Consider the following 14,416-nt stretch of genomic DNA (forward strand, 5'->3'; position numbering starts at 1 on the left):
CAAAGAAGGGACATAAGTATGAACCCGAGCCTTTGTATGAAGAGTCTTCTCAGTCTAGAAACCTGCATTTCAAGGGTATCTATGTCAGAACCCTAATGGCTTTAATCACTTCCCACTGGTTGTGCAAAGTGGAATCATATAACTCCCTTAGAAATCCATCCCTCAAAAAATCCAATATTTAGGAGCCCTGACAGGATGAGTCAATGTAACCCTTAGACATACACCAAGAATTAGAGTGTCTTGAGTGTCTCTCGTAAAGATTCAAAGTAATTAACCTTTTGGAGTTCTGGATAGAGAGGGCTACCTTTGGAGAGCAATCTAAGGCTTTTAATCTTTGCCTTTCAAATGCTAGACTGTTAGAGGAAATTATGCTTAGACAGTTGGATCTGGACCCGCGGGGTCATTTATACATTGAAGAGCATAGGGCTGAAGGTTGGGCCCTGGGGATACCACAGGTGATCTTCTTGGGTTTTGAGGTGAAAGGAAGGATGTGCTCCATCTGAGTGCATTACCTTGGATGCCGATGTGGTGGAGCATTTCAATCAACAAGAGGTGGGATATGGTGGAAAAGACTGCCGAGAGACCAGGGAGGATCAGAGCTGCTGTTTCTTCTCAGTTGAGGAGGGTTTAGTTGTCGTCAGGGGTTGCGATCAAGGCTGTTTTGTGCTGTGATATCTGAGGAATCCGGATTTGGAGGCATCCAGTAGCTGGTTCGGCTCCAGGTGTGTCATGGATTGCTTGTTTATGATCTTTTCCAGTATCTTCACTGGTAATGGAAGCAGGGAGATTGTCCAGTAATTTTTGAGTTCACTGGCGTAGGCAGAGGATTTTTTGAGTAGTGCTCACTTTGTCATGTTTCCAGGAATCGGGAAATTTTGAGGTGGTGATAGAGGTGTTGAGCAGGGTAGTGAGTTCCTGGCTGATACTTTGTTATCCAAGGTTGAAGATGTGGTGAGGGTATTGGTCTGTGGGAGCTACCAAGTGGATGGTTTTTATGGTGGAGGTGGTGTCTTGGGTGGAGAGGAAGCTCCAGGTGATCAATCTGTGGTTTGTGTCAATTGTGGTGGTGGCAAATCTGCCAAGGAAGTCCGCAGATGTGGTTTGAGGTTCGAATTTTCTGTATATGGTTGTAATCTTCTCATGGAAGAAGTCGACTAGGTTGTTGCACAGCTCCGGAGAGGGTGTGATGTTGCTTTCGCTGGCAGCTGGGTTGGAGAATTCCTTAACGATGTTGAAATGTTCCTTCGTGTTGTAGCTGGTTTTGAAGTGTGTGGCTAAGGCTGTCTTCTTTGTTGCCCTCAGCAGGTGGTGGTAGAGGTTGAGGGAGGTCTTGAAGGCTGTCCTGTCGGATGTGTCCTTGCTGGTGGTCTATCTCCTCTCCAGGCTGTTTGCTGTCTTGTTTCACTGTTCTTGGATGTACCAGCAGGCCTTTTTAGGGGGTTTTCTCTGGATGTTGCTCTTGATGGGGATGACCCTTTCAGCGCAATTGATGATCCAGGCATTGAAGTTCTTCACTCCCTTTTCTAGGTTGGTGGCAGTACCGGGGTTGGAGGTGTTGAGGGTCTGTCCAGCTGTTTCTTAGATTCTGTTCCATCTCCAATGGGGGGTGCTGTTTGTCTTGGGGGTGGCAGTGCAGGGGCTAGAGATGCTGAAGTGGACAATGGAATGATCGGTCCATGTGAGTTCTGTAACATGACTGTATTTGATGTGGTTGCTGGAGGTGAAAAAGGGGTCCAGCTGTGTGTGTAGGGTCATGGACGATCAGGGTCAATCAGAGCCTGCTCATACTGCTGAGGAGGTGTGTGGTGTTGTTGTTGTTGGGGTCACTGATGTGGAAACTTAGGTTTCTGAGGAAGATGTAGTCCTTGGAGTCTAAGGCTAGGGGCACAATTAAGTCTGTAATGTTGTTGCAGAAGCTGGAACGCTGGCCTGGGGGTTGATGTGCAAGGGTGCCTTTGATGGTTGCCTTGTCGTCCATGTGAAGCTTGAACTTGAGATGTTCCATGTGGTTGGTGGTGTTGTCGGTGGTGGTAGTGCCATGTATGGTCTCTTTGTGGATGATGGCTGTTCCTCCTCCCGGCTTGTCGGTCTGGTCCTGGTGAGTGATTTTATATCCATTGGGTATCACTGTGGCAATATCTGGGGCAGACATGGGGTTGAACCAGGTGAGAAAGATGATGTGGGGTGAGAGGGTGACGAAGAGGTCCAATAATTTGGTAGAATGCTTGCATAGTGAGCATGTGTTGAGAACGGCACATTCGAGTTGGTGTTTTTGATCAGGTGGTGTCAGTGGTGTAACCATTCACGGTGGGGCCGGTCGATGTGCTGATGTGTGTGCTGTGGCAGGGTAAGTGGCAATGGCAATGGGTGCAGGTGAAAGGTTCTACCGTGGAGTGTGGTTCATGCAGTGGCAGTGTTTATTTGGGTATTTGGGGTCGAGGTTGTAGAGCTCAATGATGGTGTATCTTCAGGGGTGGGAGTGCCAGAGGTACAGGTGCTGGGCACAGTACAGGCACGAATGGACGCAGAAGGGCTTGCCTTTGGCACACCAGCAGTGCACCCGCTGCGCTGTCGTGCTGCTGCCTGCATTACATAGGCCCTCGGGTGGGCTGGGCTTCTGTTGGTGGGAAGAAGGGTGAGTGGGAAAACCAGGGTGGGATAACCCCAGCAGGAAAACCCTGCCAGCAGAGGTGTCACTGGATCAGTCTGACACAAGCAGGAGCTGGAGTCCACAGGCAAGTGGCAGACTAGGTGTCCAGGTGCCAACTCATCATGATATGTGGAAAAGAAGGGCAAATGACAGACATTTTTATTTTTTGGGTGAAATGTGTGTAAGGGGAGGCTTTGCTCAATCCGTGAAGCTAAAAATACATAGGGAGCACGGTATGTGAAAGGCATGCAAGGAAGGTAATGCTCTCTTTACTTGTATTCAGCATATTACTGCTCAGTTGTGAGTCCGAGCGAGAGAGAGTTCGAGAAGTATGAGGAGACAGTGCAAATAAGAGAAAGGAAAATGAAGAATAAAAGATGAGAAAAAGAACTAATAACATACCATAAAATGAGACGTGGAAAGGAATCTCTCGCCATAGTCTCTTGTGATGCATGGATGGGCCACCTCCACAATGAGGTCTGCCTCTCTGAAATGGAGAAACCAATCAAAAACAAGGCAGAAATAGAAGACGTAGAGTTTGAGAGTCAGACATGTAGGACCAAAGATGCCTGACCCAAAACTCCAAGCCCTATGTTGTATCCTAGACATGTGTTAACTTACCTTTCTTTGAATTCACTAAGGTCATGGAGCTGTAGCTGGGCGGGAACCTTCGCATCCATTTTCTTAAGATCCCGATTCCAAACAAACACCAGTTCAAGGTGACTCTGGGAGCCCTCGTTCAATAGTCTGTCCACCAGATACTGACCTAAAGAAGAAAAAATAATAGGCTTCATTAAGAGCAAGGTCTTACGGAGGAAGCCATTCCATGACCATTGGGGGTGACAAGTCACAGATCCTTTTCTCAGTGTCTAGTCACAAACTCATACCATTCAGTGGACTCATGGTCAGACAATGGGGGGCCGAAAGCTTGCAGCCCTAACCCCTCATACCGTAAAAACAGAACTCTCAGGTACACTGAGAAAATCATATTAATTAGGTATTACACAGAGTACCACACATTTTACTTCATGTTTCCATTTAAATTAATTGTATTGTTTTGCAACATTAATATAGCATTGCATACCCCAAACCAGGCCAGAAATTGCTCCAATGTGCTGGATGATTGTTGGATGTAGTATGACCAAAATGTTGGGTGAGGGACATATGGTTGAAAGATATTTCGAACAAGGTGCAGCGATGTCACTGCGCATAACCATGAGTATTATGCAATCACACATACACAGCATTTTAGGAGCAGTTGGAATCGATATTTGAGGCCATCAAGGGGCAGTTAGCATCTGGGTTAGTGGAGTTCCTCAGGCTATACTCAATATGAAGCCCACGTAAAAGTGGTATGCACCTGTAATCCACAAGGATATTTGTAGTGCAATGTTCGCTCATAAGTGACAAATGCCCAACCCCTAGTATGCATTGTTATGCACATATTGTGGATACAATGCAAAACCAACATTTAGTGCTATATATTAGCATGAAATGTATTCTCATATCTATTTTGGATGCAACAACACATTTTACGCTAAATAAATATTGCAAAAATAAAAAAGTGCCATGAACAACTGTCGCTCGTATTCTGGTTGTTCCCATACTTCCACAGACATAATTACGCACCGTGGCATAATGATGTAATTTTGAGAATTTAGAGTAACAAGCATAATGAAAAATTTGTGAAGTTTTGCAAGATTAACTGACATTGTGTCAGGACCTAAAAACAAGCACCACATTATTCTCCATTTAAAGCTCTCCTGATAGTAGTACCTCAAATACTATTTGAAGTAATACAATTATTCATTCAATGTATTACCATGCATGTACTGACCTCTCAATGAAGGCCCAAGACTAGGAACTCATAACTATTTTTACTCACAAAAGTCTGATGAATAATTAGATATGCAGAACAAATGACACTCAATGAAGCATTAATGCCATAAAAAGGCCAACTGATCAGGTGTAATCCTACAAACGCAATAAATGAGTAGATTTGCTGTGGTCCTGTAGTTTGGCATGTGTGGCATTTCACATGTTGCCTTGTGTCTGGCATCAGTGGAGCTGCACATATAGTCTAGACAGGGCCCAAACAATCATGTTTTGCCTTTGGACACAGCCTAACTGCATTTGTAATGCATAATTGTATTTAAAGAGCAGAGGCTAATATTATGCTTTCTATTCTCGATGTAATCAAACGACAGCAGTCAAGAAAAAAACTACATAACCTCTGAAGGGCATAGAACCAAACTGGCCAATGGGAAAGTTAAAGTAGTTCAACAATAAGAAACAAGACATACATACAGTACTCTTGACTGAGAGCAAGAATTCCCCTTTCCTTGCTGTCACAGTCAAGAGAGGTTTTGTATTCATGTTGCCATTATTAACTGTATTGTTCTTTTGGTCATTATAATGTTCAATTAATTATTGTGCTTTTTTCCAGGTTTAATACAGTTGCACGATCAGTGAATGACTCCCATCAGGGTCATTTCCATGTCTCTCACTCAGAGTGGATAGGTGCGGCAAGGCTTTCCCCCACAGTGCTCCCTGTCACCTGTGTGTCAGAGGTGTCACTCGATTATTATTCAGAGAGACCATCTTTGTTCATACCATTTCCCTATATATAGGTATATATTTGTTTCTCTAAAAATATGAAAACAATCATTTAAGAATTTTTAAAGAAACATTACATTAAACATAGTAACAATTATTTAAAAGTAAAAATTAACAAATATATGAAATGTAATTTAAAATTACAATAATTATAAAAATAGTTTTAATTAAAATGTGAAATATATATATATGTGTATATATTACCTACTGGCGGTCGCCAGTAGGTAGTTATAGTTAGGACCTATTTTCCATGGGAAATCCGCAACATTCAATTCCCAATAAGTCTGGTGCCGGTTGATGAATCTTTGCGAAATTTTCCAAACTTTTGGCCAGCTCCGGTCCGCTCCTATCCTGAATGTTTCGGGGTGATTCGTCAAGAGGGGGCCGAGAAAAAAGGGGGTCCCAAAACGCGTTTTCCCCATGCAATTTCCCATAGGACCTTTTGACGCAGCTACAGCCCGAACTGCTGAACGGAATTACACCAAATTTGGCAAAAAGGTAGTCCTCAGTTCAGACTCGTGCCTTTTGCTTAAATGGTGTAAATCCGTTCAGTAGTTCCTGAGTTAAAAGTACATATATATCTATGGCCTCGGAGGATCCGCGCACCCTATGCGCACCCTGAGCGCACCCTCTGCGCATCATGCACGCACCCTCCAGATCACGCGCTGAATGCTAATTGGCTGTCAAGTGTCTGTCAACATTCGAAACCAGGAACTGTTGGCAGCCATTTTGTGCCTCGGTAGAAGCGAGGCTGAAGAAGTAAGGGAAATAAGTGTGTGAAAGATGTAAAGGGGGCAGGGTAGAAATACTCTGACCCTCTAGTGTTGCTTAGGGGGTCCCAGAAGGACTCCCAGGGCCCCTTTTTTTTTTAAACAGCAAAATGCGCGCAGGGTGCGCTGATCCGGCTGTAAAAAAAACAAACCGAAGAGCGGGCTTTCGCGCTTCCTTAATAATTAGCCCCCGGGGTGCCAAATCCCGGAGGGAAAATGCGTAAAAAATTAAAAGCGGTGTCCAGGGGGGCCCCCCAGCCCCGGGGACCGCTACCCCCCGGAGCTAGAAAATAAATAGGATGGGGGGCTGAATGGCCCCCCCAAGCCCCGGGGACCACCACCCCCCGTGGCTTTATTTATTGAGGGAGGGGGGCTTTGTGGCCCCCCTCCTTGAGCCTTCGAGGGCCCTGGGGACCACCACCCCCCAGGGCCGGCTCCTACAGTGTCCTGGGGTGCCTACCACCAGGACAGTGTTGTTTGCTATGAGAGGGCGGGAGTCTCCTGCCCTCCCATAGCAAACTTCGTTTGGATTTTGAAAGAGAGAGCAGGAAAACCTGCTCTCTCTTTCAAAATCAAAACCATATTGCTTTTCCACACGGGGAGCTGCATGTCAGCAGCTCCCCATAAGGAAAAGCAATGCTGGCTCCCGAAGGAGGCGGGGAGCCGGCTGCGACTGTGGGTGCGTTGGGGCTCCCCCCATGGTCCCCAATGTGTTTTCATAAGCCCCGGGGGATGGGGTCCCCGGGGATAATAAAAATTAGTGATATGGGCTATTTTTTTTTTATGGTAAAATTAGGAGTCGCGCATCCTAACGCCTTGGGTGCACGATTTCTCTCGTGGAGGGTGCGCGGTTCCTAACGCGTTGGGTGCGCGACTCCAAGGAAAAAATAGTTTAAAAAAAATACCAAAGTATTAAAAATATAGTTTAAAAATATATAAAAAATAGTTTTAAAAAATTTACAATTTGTTTTTAAAAAGAACATCAAAAACATATAATATTTTTTAATTTTTGAAAAAATTAATTGAAAAAAAACTTATAAAAATGGTTGAAAAACAATATGAAATACATAATTCAAGGAGTTGATACGCTGAAAATCATTAAACATCATAGCTTTAGAGATAAGTTACAGATAAGAATTTGCATTTAAAAAACCTTTGAAATTCACTTAAAGAAACCATAGGTTTCAGGTATGTTATAGTTAGGAATTAGCATTTAAAAAACCTTAGAAATTAACTGAACAAAACCATAGGTTTCAGGGGCGTTATAGTTAGCTGGACATTTCCCTCGTACAAAACCCTAGAAATTCCCCTGTTATAGTTAGTTCAGCTAACTATAACTCGCGCCCCCGCAATGCACTGCTGATGACGTCACATATTACATCACTCATGACATGGTCAGTGACATCACTGATGACATCACTGATGACATCTCAGATGACATCAGTGATGACGTCAATCATGTGATCATTTGATGCTTCTTGTCACACCCTAATATAACCTTTGATACACCCACTCTAAATTACATACTGCCACTCTCAAAACCATAGACACTCCTACACCAATAAGTACATACCCCATCACAGAGTCTTACATCTAAACACCCATCCACTCACTCACCCATACAGTCACTCATACCTATGGTCACTCAGTACAGGACTATCATATGCACTCATACACCTATATAGACACTCCCACACCACTACTCATCCACAGAGTTACTCGCACACATACTCAGTCATGCAAGTAATTAATCACACTGACATTTACTCACCTATACAGTTATACACACACAAGGTCAATTACTCATACAAATACTAGCACATTCTTATGGTCTTATACAATCAAAGATACAAGCACACACTCATCCATACAGCCACTCACACTAGCATACATTCTCAGTCATAGTAACTTCTGTACTCCAACATACATATATACTGCCGTTCACATATGTGGTAAATTACACATGTACTAATGAAATATATATTCACACACTAACACAACCATACAGATATTCACCCACCCATACAGTCCATTACAGACCTAGTGTTGAAACCATGCACCCAGTGAACCACCCACTGACACATATATGCACAGAGTCAACACACATCCCACCCACACAAACACTCAGGTACCCATACAGATAGCCAGACACTCAGACAACCAATCAATAACTTATATAGACATTCATGTACCTATTCACAAAACCATGCATCCGGTTACACACCAACAGACAGACGCATACAGTCATTCACACAGTTTAGTAATTAACTCATGCATTTAGTAAGATACATTTAATAGCTCACTTATAGAGTCAGTCACGCACCTACAAAATCATCCATTCACACACTTATACACACTCATTATTCAATATGCCTTTCCCTATATATAATAAACATATTTAAAGTTTATAGAAACACACAGACACTGGATGATGTCATCAGTGATGTCATCAGTGATGTCATTTGAGATGGCATCAGTGATGTCATCAGTGATGTTACTGACCATGTCATGAGTGATGTAATATGTGACGTCATCAGCAGTGCATTGCGGGGGCGCGAGTTATAGTTAGCTGAACTAACTATAACCGGGAATTTCTAGGGTTTTGTACGAGGGAAATGTCCAGCTAACTATAACACCCCTGAAACCTATGTTTTTTTCAGTGAGTATATATATATATATATAGAGAGAGAGAGAGGAGAGAGAGAGAGAGAGAGAGAGAGAGAGAGAGAGAGAGAGAGAGAGAGAGAGAAAGAGCAGGAGAGAGAGAGAAAGAGCGAGAGATAGAGCGAGAGCGAGAGAGAAGAAGAGAGGGAGAAAGAGAGAAGAAGGGAGAGAGAGAGAGAGAGAGAGAAGAAGAGAGGGAGAGAGGGAGAGAGAAAGAAGAAGAGAGAGAGAGAGAGAGAGAAAAGAAGAGCGAGAGAGAAGAGAAGAGAAGAGAAGAGAAGAGAAGAGAAGAGAAGAGAAGAGAAGAGAAGAGAAGAGAAGAGAAGAGAAGAGAAGAGAAGAGAAGAGAAGAGAAGAGAAGAGAAGAGAAGAGAAGAGAAGAGAAGAGAAGAGAAGAGAGAGAGAGAGAGAGAGAGAGAGACGTCCAAAGCCTTGGCAAGTATAACGGACCGCATCGGCACAACTGAAACACCTTTAACACGTTTCAGTCACCAGGACCTTGATCATGGGCTACTGTATCTTTATCCTACAACACTTTTAATAGCAGCACGTGTATTTTCCATTTCTACAACCAATTCGTACATGCCATGCAAGTAATGAGTGTAAAAAACGTTAACAGCTGTTGCATTGTTCAATGATACAATGTATTCAGCGCAAGCTAATATTGACAGTAACTATGTATTCTGTTGGGCCCGCGGTTGTGTTCAAAGCCAACATTAACCTCTATACCTCACAAGAGTGCATTCTGGTATGTGTAGTTTCTGAGCTACAAATCCCAATTGCTACGATACATCCCTCTTGTGTTGCATGTTCATGGCTAAAGTCCCCATGTAATTAATTATATGTTTGCAAATCATTAATGACAATTGTTTGCCCCCACACACATTGCTCCTTCAGTATTTTTCCTCACAGTTTTGGTGTGTGCATGCAGCGGGCAACATGTATGCGGAAATTAAACTAGTGCCTGGCTCTAGTGTCCAATTAGACCAAACACATGCATGTTTGCATAGCTGCGTCCCCGGAACAAACTCAATTCTTTGAATGCCGTAAGGACCTGGCTCATCAGAGTGCATTCTGGTATGTGTAGTTTGTGAGGTACAAATCCTCAATGTTGAGATGTATCCGTGTTGTGCATACATACAAATGGCTCGAGTGCCCGTGTAGTTAATTGCGTGATCGAAAGGCATTGATGACAATGGTTTGCCCACACACACATTGCTCTTTCAGCGTTTTCCTCACAATTTTTGTGTCTAATTTTCGCGTGTGCGTGCAGCGGGTCATTCGTATTCAAAAGTTTAAACAGTACACGTTTTGTTGTCCTCTCCATAATTTAAGTGCGTACCCAGAGCAAACTAAACACTTTGAATGCTGCAATGCCTGGTTTTGTTGTGTGCACCACAACATATTTGATACATGAAATTTACAGCGTCTGTTGTACATAAACCCTACACTAACAATTGTGTGCATTCTCAGTCTTGTTGAATTACCCTCAATTGATCATTCAAATTTGTTAACAATTATCAAATACAGAGCAAACAAATATTATTGTCTTGTGAATACAACTGTAAATTATCCCGGCAATGAGGAAAAAATAATAAATAAATAATAAAACTTGTACATAATGCCACCGACAGCAAGAAGTCAGCCTGTTGCTGCTTATTGCTGCCATGAGTGTTTTTTTAAAACACATCCGATTACACGTTTAAAGGCAAAGTATGGAACAAATTGGCCTGGCTCAACATTTGGCCAGGTGTTGAAACAATCCAGCAGATTAAAGAAGGGGACCTAAATACAAAGGAACATGTAGCTCTTCATCCAGGCTTAACCCTCTTGGCGCCAGGAAACGTCCAGCCAAAAAATGTTCTCCCTTGAGCCACCTCTCTCAGCTTTTTTTACATGAACTATGGCATACTCACATACCCATTCACAGACCCATACAACTACTGATACACAGCCACTCGCTCACTCACACAGCCACTCACACAGCCACTCATTTACCCATACAGCCACTCACACATCTGTCGGATGCTAGGTCTTGAATCACCGGGTTTGGGGTAGGGACCATATAAGTAGGTCCAGCAAATATGGCGGCTGACCCCTCCATGTAAGGATATATTTTCCCAGCACATGCCAGCCACTTTTTTTTTAATAAATCTTTTTATTAACAGTCATCGACTTACAAATATACATTGCATCAATACAATTTCTGCTCAGGCACGGCCGTTTCTGACATTGATTACCCACAGTGTACATAGTAAGGACAAATCAAGGAGAGAGCCGTTCATCTCGGGCAAGTTGCTGTGGTGGAGTACAAATGTCCCCTCTATATGAGTTCCAGGGTCCCCACAACTTGGACCACTTTTTGGGGCAGCCCCGAGCGACGAATACAGTTTTTTCACGGAACATGCACCAGTCCATATCCGCTTTCCATGCTTCCAGAGCAGGCGGAGCCGAGGCCCCCCAGGCTTGGGCAATGTTCCTCTTTGCCACCATGAATCCCAGTGTGACCCATTGTGTTTGGTGTGTATTGAGATCTGTTGGTTCCCATATGTTCAGTAAACATCTCCGCGCCTCCGGATGCAGAGGCACTCCCATCCCATCTACCACATCGTGTATCTTCCTCCAGTAGCACTGAATGTGTGTGCATTCCCAGATGATATGTAGGAAAGTCCCCAATTGGCCACAGTGCCTACGACAGTCTCCGGTGGTAGCCCTTCCCATTTGCACCAATTTGGGCCCTGTCATATAAATTCTATGCAAGATCTTAAGTTGTACTAGTCGCAGTCTTGCTGGTATCGCCACCACCCTGGGAGACGACACAGCTACCTGCCAGTCCTCGTCATCTATCTCAATACCGTCCGCCATCCACTTTTGCCGTAACGGTGTAAGAGGGTCTTCCATATTATAAATTAGTTTGTTATAGATCAGCAAGATAGTCTTCTCTGGAAGATGTCCATCTAATAGCCTACTTTCCAGTGGGGAGGAGACGGGAGGCGAGGAACCCTTGGGGAAGACCGAGCGTATGGCATGCCGCACTTGTCGGTAGCGAAAATGCTCAGTGTCGGCTAACTCATGTTGACCCTGGAGGGCAGCAAATGTTTTAATGTCGCCTCTTTCCCAGAGGTCTTGGATGCGAGAGATGCCAATCATATCCCACTTATCGAATCCCTTTGTCGTCCACAGATTTCCCAGCCACGCAGAGTCCCAGATGGGGGTGGCCAACGTCAGTCTACCCTCCCATCCCAGGGGCCTGTTGGCAGCATGCCAAACCGCCACTGAGTGCCCGGTAGGGCCCGACAGCGGAGGCCTTGCGGGTTTCGAGTATAGTGATCTATTATAATTCCCACCCGGGAGAAGCCACCTGTCCATTCGATAGCCCGGGTCCCCAGGGGCCCCATAAGTACTGTGATTAATGGCGGCCATATGGGCAGCCCAACAATATACTTTAATGTCAGGTAGAGCGATGCCTCCGTCATACCACTTCAGGGTGAGTTTTTTAGTGCTATTCGCGTTGTACCGTTCCACAGCAACTCCCTCTGAAGTTGCTCAATTTCTTTGAAATAGGTCGGCGGGACGGCATCGAGTGAGTTTTGTAGGGCATAGAGGGAGCGGGGGAGGGACATCGTTTTAAAAAGGGTCGCCCACCCCTGAGGGATAGAGGAAGGGTTCTCCAGCTGGCTATGTCACGTTTTAAGCGCTGCAAGGGGGAAGAAGATTATTATTGTAGGGGAGTGTGGAGTCCAGGGATATGAATATCCCTAGATATTTAAAACCTGAGGAACTGACTTTGTTGGACAATTACGGGGTAGGGCTGGTAACCCCCCATAAAGAGGGTACAGTTAATCTTGAACCCCAAATATCTCCCTTATACCGCCAGTATATCGATTAAGGCAATCAAAGATTTTCAGGGGTCGGTCAGGTAGAGAAGAACGTCGTCGGCATAAAGTGAAATGCGGTCCTCCCAATCCGGGGACCACCGGAATCTACGAATCACTGGGTCTTGCCGGACCCAGGCTGCCAACGGTTCAAGTGCCAATGCGAAAAGGAGAAGGGAAAGTGGACATCGCTGGCGGGTGCCTCGGCTCAAAGCAAAAGTATCTGATTGTTTATTGTTGACCACCACCCGTGCCAACGGAGCTGCGTATAAAAGAATGAACTCGGAGCCAAACCCTAGTTTCCGGAGCACTGCGAAAAGATAGGGCCATTCGACCATATCAAACGCCGTTGTGGCGTCCAAGGATACTAGAACCGCAGGTTCACGTATAGTGTCCGCTTTACCAAGAACTCTATGGACGCGACGCAAGTTCAACGCCGTGTTACGATGAGAGATAAAACCTGAATGATCGGGGTGTACGAGGTCTGGAATGATTTTAATTAAACCGTTAGCGAGGACCTTTGCAAGAATTTTAGGCTCGGCATTAAGAAGAGAAATAGGCCTATATGAGGCACAGTCTGTCCTGGGTTTGCCTTCTTTGTGAATAACAATGATATTAGCAATACGTTGATCCAGTGGTAGTTCCCCCCCTCCCTGCTCTCTTCGAACATAGCTTTAAGGTGGGCTGCAAGTCTATCAGGGTTAAGTTTGTACAGTTGTATGGGGATCCAATTAGGCCCAGAGGCCTTGCCTGAGCGTAGCAATCTTATTGCTTGTGCTATTTCGTCTGTGGACAGAGACCGTCCATGAAGTGCCTGTCAGACGGGGAAAGTGTGTGTAAAGTGATATCCCTCAACAATTCTGCGGAGTCGTCTTCAGTATAAGGTGCCGCCGATTTATACACTGCCTCGAAGTGAGTAGCGAATCGATTTGCGATTTCTTGGGGGTTCACTATGCTGGTATTGGTTGCGTCATGGAGGGCCGGGACCAGTCTACTTGCCCACTCCCGCTTATCAAGCAAGGCTATTAGTTTCCCAGCTTTATCGCCAAGGTCGTAGAGTCTCCCCAACTTTTCTCTCTCCAGTGTTTGAGCTGCGTCTGTCACTAGAGCCTTGTAGTCGTCCTGTTTAAGTCGCAACAGGTGGAGTGTTTCGGGGGTATTTCGCCCCTCCAACTCCCTCTCCAATCTATAAATGTCATCTTCTATGTCGGACACCACCTTTTGCCGTTCTTTCTTGTGACCTGATATTAGGGACAAGGTCTCCCCCCTAATCACCGTTTTAAAGGCTTCCAAGAGCGTCTGGGCGGAGGGCAAAGAACCCTCATTTTCACTGAAATAATTGTCTATATTAGTTAGAAGACCCTTATGAATTTTGGGGAGACGAAGGAACCAGGGGTTGATCAGGGCCATCCTGCCCACCCGTGCATAGTCCAGGAGTATGTGTACCCATAGTGGGAAGTGGTCGGATATGCCCCAGGCTAAGTGTCGGATCTCATGGACATGTGAGATCTGGGAGCTGGGCACCAATGTGTAGTCAAGTCGAGAAAGGCTGTGGTGAGCACTGGAGTGGAAAGTGTATTGTTTTTTCTCGGGGTTGCATGTGTGCCAACTATCTTCCAGTCCCATAGCCTCGAGGAAGTCAGGCAGCCAACGTGAAGAGGGCCCCAATTCGCGAGGGGGGTGAAGATCCAATGCACCCGAGCCCAGTGGCGTAGCTAGGGGGGGGCGAGGGGGGCGGACCGCCCCAGGCGGCACGGTTTTGGAGGCGGCGGCCGCGCGGCACTGTTTGAAGCTCACGTGACCTGATTTCAACTACTGCCTGCACTAGCGCACGCACGCAC

General features: G+C 45.2%; 1 protein-coding gene across 6 annotated transcripts in view; it reads right to left on the minus strand.

Annotated features, from left to right (window-relative positions):
• Nucleotides 1-14,416, minus strand: part of ASPDH (aspartate dehydrogenase domain containing) — a 200,921-nt gene that overhangs the window by 65,669 nt on the left and 120,836 nt on the right. For all 6 annotated transcript variants that reach the window (XM_085616122.1, XM_085616123.1, XM_085616118.1 and 3 more), the window contains 2 exons: nt 3,272-3,416; nt 3,053-3,137 (listed from right to left, as the gene is read on the minus strand). In XM_085616122.1, coding sequence (XP_085472248.1) covers nt 3,053-3,137; nt 3,272-3,416 — 230 coding nt within the window. The remainder of the gene's footprint in view (nt 1-3,052; nt 3,138-3,271; nt 3,417-14,416) is intronic.

Source organism: Triturus cristatus, chromosome 7 (genome assembly GCF_964204655.1).
Source record: "Triturus cristatus chromosome 7, aTriCri1.1, whole genome shotgun sequence".
In the NCBI taxonomy this organism is placed as follows: domain Eukaryota; kingdom Metazoa; phylum Chordata; class Amphibia; order Caudata; family Salamandridae; genus Triturus; species Triturus cristatus.